The sequence below is a fragment of the Ammospiza caudacuta genome, chromosome 31, assembly GCF_027887145.1.
Source record: "Ammospiza caudacuta isolate bAmmCau1 chromosome 31, bAmmCau1.pri, whole genome shotgun sequence".
Classification (NCBI taxonomy): Eukaryota; Metazoa; Chordata; class Aves; order Passeriformes; family Passerellidae; genus Ammospiza; species Ammospiza caudacuta.
Window position 1 is genome coordinate 3,281,510 of NC_080623.1, and position 9,760 is coordinate 3,291,269.

General features: G+C 56.8%; 1 protein-coding gene across 1 annotated transcript; it reads left to right on the forward strand.

Moving 5' to 3' along the window:
* Window positions 1–1,159: 1,159 nt before the first annotated feature.
* Window positions 1,160–8,960, forward strand: NEMP1 (nuclear envelope integral membrane protein 1). The gene is made up of 10 exons (XM_058822185.1): window positions 1,160–1,250; window positions 1,709–1,830; window positions 2,927–3,137; window positions 4,351–4,423; window positions 4,525–4,618; window positions 4,743–4,857; window positions 4,996–5,221; window positions 6,736–6,909; window positions 7,524–7,741; window positions 8,348–8,960. The coding sequence occupies exons 1-9, from the start codon at window positions 1,163–1,165 to the stop codon at window positions 7,738–7,740; spliced, it is 1,320 nt and encodes a 439-aa protein (XP_058678168.1). The 5' UTR covers window positions 1,160–1,162; the 3' UTR covers window position 7,741; window positions 8,348–8,960.
* Window positions 8,961–9,760: the final 800 nt, after the last annotated feature.

Genomic DNA, 9,760 nt, shown 5'->3' on the forward strand with positions numbered 1-9,760 from the left:
CGCGGCCGGCGCCTGGCGTGGGGCCAGAGCCGCCCCCGCGCGATCCTGCCCGGCCTGGGGGGGCCGTGCCGGTGCCCGGGGCGCATCCCCGGAGCTACCGGGGGAGCAGCCGGGGCATCCCGCACGGGCACGGTGCCCATGGCGGGGGTCCTGCCCCAACCCTCCCGGTTCACCCCCCTCCCCACCGCCCCCCTATCACGCCCCCCCCCTCCATTTTTCCCTTTTCCACGAGCAAGCGTCCGGCGCGGCGGGGCCGTTCCCAGCCCCGGCGCTGCCCCCGGCTGACGCACATCCTCCGCCCACGGCCCCGCCGCTTCCCGGCTCCGCCGCCCACGGCCCGCGGAGGGGGAGCGGGGGGGCCGCCCGAGCCCGCTCCCCGCTGCCCGCCCACGGGCGGCCGCCGCCCCACGGTGGAGGGGAGGGGACGAACCCACGCGGAGAGCGGTACCCCCTGCCCGGGGCTGGGGGGCACGGACGGTGCGGGCAGAGAGGCAAACCGGAGCCCCCGGGCCGGTCCGTGGCATGCGGGTCACGGGTGACCGCCGTGCCACGCCCGCGCTGGCAGAGCCCCGTGCGAGCCGTGGGGTCAGTGGGACCCGATCCCGGTGGGACCCGGTACCGGTGGAGTCGGTGGGACCGGCGGGACCCGGGACCGCGGGCTCGGCTGCCGGGGATGGGGAGGGGGCAGCGAGGGGCGGGACCTGCGTGCCCCCACGCGTGACCCATTCACACAAACAACGCCAGGCCGCGCCCTGATAGGCGGAGGCGGTTGTCAGTCATGCGGGATGTAAAATAAAATGGGGGCGTGGCCTAGAGTACTGGAGCTCTGATTGGTTGAGGGGCATGTCTGTCAGAGCCGTTACTAAGGAGGGGTGTGTCTGTTGGGTGAATGGCGGGCATGTTGTCACCATGGTAACGAAGGGCGGGGAACATTGCTGCTTCCTGCACGCGCACTGCTGATAAGTTAAACATACTGTCAATCAACTTGGTAAGAGCCGAGGGGCGGGAGCGAGATCAGAGCTGAATTTTGATAGGTTTAATTAGCTGTCAATCGACAACAAAGCCCGGCGAGCCCCCTTCCTATTGGCTGTGGCCGCTCCTCGGCGGCCGGCCCGGGACGGCGGCGGAAGCGGAAGCGGCCGGCGCAGCCGCGGCGGGAGGGATGAAACCGGCTCCGGGACGGCGGCGGCTCCCGGTACTGCCCGTGCTGCTGCTGCTGTTCCTGCCCTTGCTGCTCCTGGGAGCCGCAGGTAAGCGGGGACCGGGCGGGGTCATGGTGGGGAGCGGGGTGGCGGCAGCTCCTGGGGCAGCATGGCGGGACAAAGGGAGCGGCCCGGTGCCCTCAGGGAACTCTCTGAGCGTCTCCGCGCTGAGGGGGTCGGTGCGACCCGGTGGGACCGGGATTTGCCGTCCCGCTGTGCCGATCCCCCGATAGTATCGGGCATTCGGTGCCGTTCGGGAGCTGCCTCACCTCAGGGACCGGAGGCACCGTCGGGTTTGGGTCGCTGAGGTCGAATTTTGGAGCTTGGAGTCGAGCCAGATGGGATTATCCAGGAAATAATCCGGAGGGTGAATTCTAAGGAAAACAGCGGAAAAACCGTGGGGATGTGGGAAATGGGAGCATCCCCGGGGAGGGGAAGGGTTGGGTGGGTCAGGCAGGGTCTGAACCCCTCCCTGTGGTCTGAACCCCTCCGTGTGTATTCCCCAGGCCCCAAGGATGCCGTGATCCCACTCCAGGACGGGCGCAAGTCCCGGTACTGGGAATCCCAGCGCTTCTGCTACACCAACACCCGCACCCCGCAATGGAACGACGTCTGGACCAGGACACAGGTGACAGCAGCAGGAGGAGGCAGCAGGTCCTCCTTGCTGCAGCCCATCCATCCATCCATCCATCCATCCATCCATCCATCCATCCATTCACAGAATCACAGGGTTGGAAGAGAACTTTAAGATCATTGAGTCCAAGCCAGCCCCAACACCTCAGCTAAACCCTGGCACCCAGTGCCACATCCAGGCTTTGTTAAACACACCCAGGGATGGTGACTCCACCACCTCCCTGTGCAGAGCATTCCAGAATTTATCACTCTTTCCATGAAAAACTTTTTCCTGATATCCAACCTGAATTTCCCTTTGCACAGATTGAGACTGTGTCCTCTGGTTTTGTCAGTTCCTGGAGAGAGAGTCCAACCCCACCTGAGCACAGGCACCTTTCAGGGAGTGTAGAGAGTGATAAGTTCACCTCGGAACATAAATCTCTGGGGCAGAACTAGCTGCTAAGACAGGAATTCCTGGGGCAGAACCAGCTGCTGAGGCTGGACCAACTTCAGGAACATGAATCCCTGGGGCAAAACCAGCTCCTGAGGCTGGACCAGCTCCTGGCACACAAATCTCTGGGGCAGAACCAAATCTTAATACAGGAATTCCTGGGATAGACCAAGCTCCCAGGACAGGACCAGCTCCTGAGACAGGAACCCTGGGGCAGAACCAGCTCCTGAGGCTGGACCAGCTCTTGGTTCACAAATCTCGAGGGCAGAACCAGATCCTAAGACAGGAATTCCTGGGACAGACCAAGCTACCAGGACAGAACCAGCTCCTGGGATATGAATCCCTGGGGCTGGATCAGCTCCTGAGGCTGGACCAGCTTCAGGAACATAAATCTCTGGGGCAGAACCAGCTAGTAGGACAGGAATCCTGGAGCAGAACCAGCTCCTGGAACATGAATCCCTGGGACAGAACCAGCTCCTGGGGCAGAACAGCTCCTAAGACAGGAATTCCTGGGACAGACCAAGCTCCCAGTACAGAACCAGCTCCTGGGGCAGGACCAGCTTCAGGAACATGAATTCCTGGGACAGAACCAGCCCCTGGGGCAGGAACCCACTCTCAATTCTCCAGTCCAACCACCCCCATTCCCCTCTCTCTCCCCCAGATCCGCGTCACCAGCGACCGCATGCTCCGCGTCACCCAGGTGGACAGCGAGGAGGAGCTGGAGAAGTTCAGCCTGTGGAACGTGGTCTTCTCCTTCCTGAGGGGCAAACTCAACGACACCAGCATCGATGTGGACCTCTACAGCAACAAAACCTGCCTCAAGGTCGAGCTGCTGGAGCCTGGCACCAGCTACAACGTCGTCCTCTTGCGACGTACGTCCCCTCTGTTAGAAATGAGAAGCTTGATTGGGCCAATATTCAAGCAGCAATCAATTTATTAATTAATATGGTAAATTATGAGCAATACTCACTGGGTACAGTGGGAGAAGTTTTCCCTCCAACTGCACACCCAGAGTTGGGGCTTACAGGTATTTATAGGGGTACTCATCAGCTTTCTCAGCAGTTTCTATTCCAATTTTTATTTCACAATTCTATACACTATTGTGATTTAGTTTTTCTCAGGATGTATCCCAAAAGGAGTATCCCAGGTGGTGGTTCAGTTTCCAAAAGAAGAAAGACAAATCCCATCTGGTGAAGTCCAGTTTGTTATAAATGAGAAGCTTGATTAGGCCAATATTCAAGCAGCAACCAATTTATTAATTAATAAATGATGATCAATATAGTGCTGAGTACAGTGGGAGAAGTTTTCCCTCCAACTGCACACCCAGAGTTGGGGCTTACAGGTATTTATAGGGGTACTCATCAGCTTTCTCAGCAGTTTCTATTCCAAATTTTTATTTCACAATTCTATACCTATTGTGATTTAGTTTTTCTCAAGATGTATCCCAAAAGGAGTATGCACAGATGGTGGTTCAGTTTCCAAAAGAAGAAAGACAAATCCCATCTGGTGAAGTTCAGCTCCATCCTTAAGGATTATAGTCCTTAATTACAAGGACTATAAATCTTATAACAGTGATGTCCAGCTTCCCTTGGTCAAAACTACAAATCCTTGAGTTGATGTTCATCTTCCTTTCTCAAGCTGTTTTTCTCTGTTTTGTTAAGATGTGAGATAAGCATGTTTCCTTTATATATATTCCAAATATATATTTATATTTATATTTTCTATAAATATATCGTTTATATACATAATAAATATAAATATAGATATATATATAGTTTTAAGGATACAATCAATATTCTAAAATTATATTTCAAAAGGTTATTGCAGAACTCTTTAAGCCTTAGCTACAAGCAAAGAGCAACGTCCTTAATGCTTTAATTCCAATGCTCCCAAATCAACCAAGATTAATTACAAATAATCGATGATCCACAGACCTGTTCCTTCCTCAGAAAGGGATTTTGGTTTGCAGAAGGAATTTGGGGCACTTGGAGGTCCCATCCTTGTTCTGTCACCCTGTGGTAGGTGGGAGCATCCCACCGTGCCCCTCTTCACTGGGATTAATATTTTTCATTCATTTTTTTCCAGGTTTTGATCCTAAGCTGTTCCTTGTTTTCTTCCTGGGCCTGCTGTTGTTTTTTTGTGGGGACACTCTGAGCAGGTGAGATCTCTCCTTTCCCTGGTGGCTCCTGGTTGGGGGTGTTTGTGCACAGATACCCATAAAACACCTGCTGAGATTGATTCCCTGTGTGATCATTGCAGGAGCCAAATCTTTTACTACTCAGCTGGGATCAGTGTTGGCTTGTTGGCCTCTCTGCTTGTCCTTGTCTACATGATGTCCAAAGTCATGCCCAAGGTAGGTGTCACGTTTTGAGGGGCTCAGAGACCTCGTAACCCTTTCCATACCTGTACTGGGATGGACTGGGTTTGGTACAGAGCACCTGAGGGAGGTATCCACAACCTGCCTGTGCTCCCTTCAGAAAAGCCCTGTGTACTTCCTGCTGGTTGGAGGTTGGTCCTTTTCCCTGTACCTGCTTCAGCTGATCTTCAAGAACCTGCAGGAGATCTGCAAGTCCTACTGGCAGTACCTGTTAGGTAGGTGGGAGCTCTGAGATTCACCTGGTGAACATCTCCTGCTGGAACCATGGAGCAAAGCTGAGCCTCCCTGTCCCTGCTGGTGGTGTCAGGTTCCTCCTCATCCTCACAGAGCCCCATCCCTGTGCTCCCCCACAGGTTACCTGCTCTCTGTGGGCCTCCTGAGCTTCGCCGTGTGCTACAGGTACGGCCCCTTGGAGAACGAGCGCAGCATCAACCTCCTGTCCTGGGCCCTGCAGCTCCTGGGGCTGCTGCTCATCTACTCAGGCATCCAGATCCACCCCATCGCCCTGGGCCTGGTGCTGGTGGCTGTCTGCACCAAGAACCTGGATTACCCCTTGCAGTGGGCATTTGCTGCCTACAGGTGAGGAGCTGGGAGCTTGGGATGCCCCAGAGATTCATGTACCTGAAACTAGTCCAGCCTCAGGAGCTGATTCTGTCCCAGGGATTCATGTTCCAGGAACTGTTTCTGTCCTGGGAGCTAGCTCTGCCCCAGGGCTTTGTGTTCCTGAAGGTGGTGTAGCCTCAGGAGCTGGTTCTGTCCCAGTGTTCAGGGGGAGCTGATTCTGTCCTGGGAGCTGGTTCTGCTCCAAGAGCTGGTTCTGCCCCAGGGATTTGTGTACCAGGAGCTGGGAGCTTGGGATGCCCCAGGGATTCATGTTCCCGAAACTAGTCCAGCCTCAGGAGCTGATTCTGTCCCAGGGATTCATGTTCCAGGAGCTGTTTCTGTCCTGGGAGCTAGCTCTGCCCCAGGGACTTGTGTGCCAGGAGCTGGTCCAGCCTCAGGAGCTGGTTTTATCCCAGGGTTTCTGCCCCAGGAGCTGGTTCTGTCTCAGGAATTCCTGTCCTAGGAGCTGGTTCTGCCCCAGAGATTTGTGCACCAGGAGCTGGCTCAACCCAGGGGTTCTTGCCCTGGGAGATGATCCTGCCTCAGCTGCTGGTCTTGCCTTAGAGTTCCTGCTCCAGGAATCCTGCCCTGGGGGGTGGTCCTGCCCCAGGGGTTCTGTCCTGAGAGTTCCTGCCCCAGGGGTCCTGCCCTTGGAGTGTGTTCCTGCCCCAGGGGTTCTGTCCTGGGGCCCTGTCCCATAGGTTTTGACCTGAGAGTTCCTGCCCCAGGGGTTCTGACCTGAGAATTTCTGTCCCAGGGTTCCTGTTTCAGGGGTTCTCTCCTGAGAGTTTCTGTCCCAGATGTTCTCTCCTGAGAGTTCCTGTCCCAAGGGTTCTCTCCTGAGAATTCCTGTCCCAGGGGTTCTGACTTGAGAGTTCCTGTCTCAGGGATTCTGTCCTGGGGTCCTGCCCCAGAGGTTCTGTCCTGAGAATTCCTGTCCCAAGGGTTTTGACCTGAGAGTTCCTACCCCAGAGGTTTTGACCTGAGAGTTCCTGTCCCAGAGGTTCTGTCCTGAGAATTCCTGCCCCAAAGGTTCTGTCCTGGTGTTCTGCCCTGAGAGTTTCTGTCCCAGGGGTTCTGACCTGAGAATTCCTGTCCCAGAGATCACGTCCTGGAGGGTGGTCCTAACCCAGGAGTTCTGACCTGAGAGTTTCTGCCCCAGGGGTTCTGTCCTGGGATCCTGTCCCAGGGGTTCTGACCTGAGAATTTCTGCCCCAGGTTTCCTGCCCCAGCCCAGAAGTTCTGTCCTGAGAGTTTCTGTCCCAGGGATTCTGTCCTGGGGTCCTGCCCCAGAGGTTTTGACCTGAGAGTTCCTGCCCCAGGAGTTCTGTCCTGAGAGTTTCTGCCTCAGGTTTCCTGTCCCAGGATTCCTGCTCCAGGGGTTTTGACCTGAGAGTTTCTGTCCCAGGGTTCTGTCCCAGGGTCCTGCCCTGGTGTCCTGCCCCAGGAGCTGCCCCAGGCAGGCATTAACTGCTGTTTCCTCCTGGCAGGAAGGTGCAGAGCTCCAAGCTGGGCCCGACCCCCCCTCGGTTTCTGACAGAGGAGGAATTTCAGCTCCAGGGCGAGGTGGAGACCAGAAGGGCCCTGGCAGAGCTGAGGAGCTTCTGCAAGAGCCCCGAATTCTCTGCCTGGACCACAGTGTCCCGCATCCAGTCCCCTAAAAGGTGACATCCCTGACAGTGAGCTTGGGGTGGCCACCCTGTGTCCCTCTGGGCTGTCACCTCTGTCCTTAGGGACACAGATCTGTGGTTTTGGAGGGGGGAAAGGATGGATAACACCAGGAAAGGGGGAAAGGATGGATAAATAACACCAGGGGTGGAAAAGGGGAAAGGATGGATAACACCAAGGGTGGAAAGGATGGATAACACCAGGGGTGGAAAAGATGGATAACACCAGAGGGAAAGGATGGATAACACCAAGGCTAGAAAGGTGGAAAGGATGGATAACACCAGGGGTGGAAAAGATGGATAACACCAGAGGTGGAAAGGGGGAAAGGATGGATAACACCAGGGCTAGAAAGGTGGAAAGGATGGATAACACCAGGGATGGAAAGGATGGATGACACCAGGAAAGGAGGGAAAAGATGGATACCACTGGGGTGGAAAGGATGGATAACACCAGAGGGTGGAAAAGGGGGAAAGGATGGATAAAACCAGGAAAGGGGGAAAGGATGGATAACACCAGGAGGTGGAAAACAAGAAATAATGGATAACGCCAGGTCTCTCTCCAGAGGCACTGGACACACCTGCCCAACGTGCTGCTCCATGGTTTCTCCCAGGTTTGCTGACTTTGTGGGTGGTGCTTCCCACGTCACCCCCAACGAGGTGTCAGCCCACGAGAGGGAGTTTGGCCTGGAGAGTCTCTCCATTGATGAGGAGCTCTTCGAGGAGGATGATGATGATGAGGAGGATGAAGAGGAAGAAAACATCAGTGACTCCTCTGGTGGGAATCACATGAGTGATTCCCTGTTCCACAACCATGTGGATGTCCAGTGAGGTCAGCTGCACTGAGCTGGCCAAGGAGCAGAACTTGGGCTGCTCCAGGCATGGTGGGGTTGGTCCTTATGGGGTTGGACCTGGTGGGGATGGTCCCTTTGGAGATGGTCCTTGTGGGGGTGGACCCTGTGGTGATGATGACTCTTGTGGGGTTGGACCCCGTGGGGATGGTCCCTGTGGGATGGTCCTTGTGGGGTTGGACCCCATGGGAATGGTCCCTGTGGGGTTTAACCCCATGGGGATGGTCCTTGGGTTGGTCCTTGTGGGGTTGGACCCCCTCTGACAGGGATAAAAGGGGTCTCACCTCCCTGCAGCTCCTGCCTGAGGTGTGAACGCTGCTCTGAGCACAGCTCTGGGTGTTGGGAGTGGGGTGGGACACACAGGAATCCCCCACCCCAGGTTGGGAAGTCACCAAGATGCCACCTGGACCCAGGCCAGCTTTGGCATTGGATGTTTGTGAGCCCCTAGGGTGGCACCCCAAGGGCAGGGACCCCCTCCCAAACCTGGGTGCTCATCTGGCTCCATCCCCCAGTGCCGCAGCTGCAGGCAGGAGCCCCTTTCCCCCCTCTGGGGTGGGAATGGACCTTCCCCTCCATCTCCTCTGCAGGTACCTGAGGGTGACACACACGAGAGGAACTTTGGACCTTCCTGTTGTTACCTGCGTGCTCAGCACCTGCCTGGAGCTGTGGTGAGGAGTGTCCTGCTCCTCCTCCTCCTCCTCCTGGTTCAGAGGTGTCAGAGGGCTCCAGCTGGTTGGGCCACACCTCTCTGCCTTGGCTTCAATCCCGTGTGGAAACCAAAAACTCCTCCATGGAGCTGAGGAGCCTCAGGGTCTGCTGATGCCCCTGGATGTGGTGTTGGGGTAGAAGCTGTGCTCAGCCCCCTCTCTCCATGCCAGAGCTGAGGATGAGTGTGGATGTGCTTCCTCCCTGCCTCCCTGCCCTTCTCCTGTTACTCCTCTCCCAAATGGGTGTGGGCAGGGACTTGGGGTGACCCCACTGCTGTTCCAGAGCTCTGGGGAGCTCTAAAGCCCAAAGCTGGAGGGGACACCCCAGTCTATGCAACTTCCTAAGCAATAATGCTGCCCCCACCTGCTCACAGCTCCAGCTTCTACCTCACCTGGAGCTTCTGCCATCAGTTTGTCCCTGTCCCAGGTCTGTCCCTGTCCCAGGTCTGCTCCCCCAGCCCTTGCTGTGCTTTCCTCCCTGTTCAAGTGTGAGCAGACTCTGTTACTTCATCCTCCCGGTCTCAGCGTGGTGGATGACTGATTATATTTTTAATAAAGATGTATTTTTGATGTCCTGAGCCTCATTTATTCGTCCTGCTGTGACCTGTGGGAGGTCATTCTGCTGGGCATGGTGTGTGGGGACACAACAACCCCTGGGTGACACATTCCCTAGTTGGGACCAGGTGTCCTCCTTGGAGCAGCCCTGAGCATTCCCGGTTCTCCAGCCCCAGCTGCTCCTGGTTCTCCATCCCCAGCTGCTTCTGCTTCTCCTGCCCTGTACCTTGCCCCTGTTTCCCTCAGCCCAGCAGAGGAAGCTCCCTTTGTTTGCTCGGCTCCAGGATTTTCCCTTCTTGTTCCTGCTCTCAGCTGCCGGGTGGGGAAGGTCGAGCCGGGACTGCCGGCAGCACTCCTGAGGCTGACCCGCACTTCGTGCCTCAGTTTCCCCACCTGGGAGCTCTGGGGGAGGGCCCTGCGGTCTCCCCCTCCCCTCCGTGGGCCGGACCGGGGCCAGCGCCGGGCGCTGGGCTGGGCTGAGCCCCGCCGGTTCCGGGGCAGCCCCAGCTGAAGCCGCTCCAGCAGCTCCTGCTCTGCGACCGGGAGGTGAGTTGGGGACCCTGAGAGCAGCTGAAGCACCCAAACCCCCCAATCCTCAGCGGGATGGGGGTACCCTGACCCCATAACCCCCATCCCATGGGGAGTGGGGACCTGGTGGCATTGGGACCCTCAGGGTGAGCCCAGCACTGCCCTAGAGCCTGGGGGCCTCTTTGGTTCCCACCCTGCTGACTTTGGGGT

Coding starts and splice junctions, on each gene's coding strand:
- NEMP1 (XM_058822185.1), top strand. CDS start 1,163: ATGAAACCGGCTCCGGGACGGCGGCGGCTCCCGGTACTGCCCGTGCTG. Junction 1,831..2,926: donor ACGTCTGGACCAGGACACAG/GTGACAGCAGCA, acceptor TCTCTCCCCCAG/ATCCGCGTCACCAGCGACCG. Junction 3,138..4,350: donor CAACGTCGTCCTCTTGCGAC/GTACGTCCCCTC, acceptor ATTTTTTTCCAG/GTTTTGATCCTAAGCTGTTC.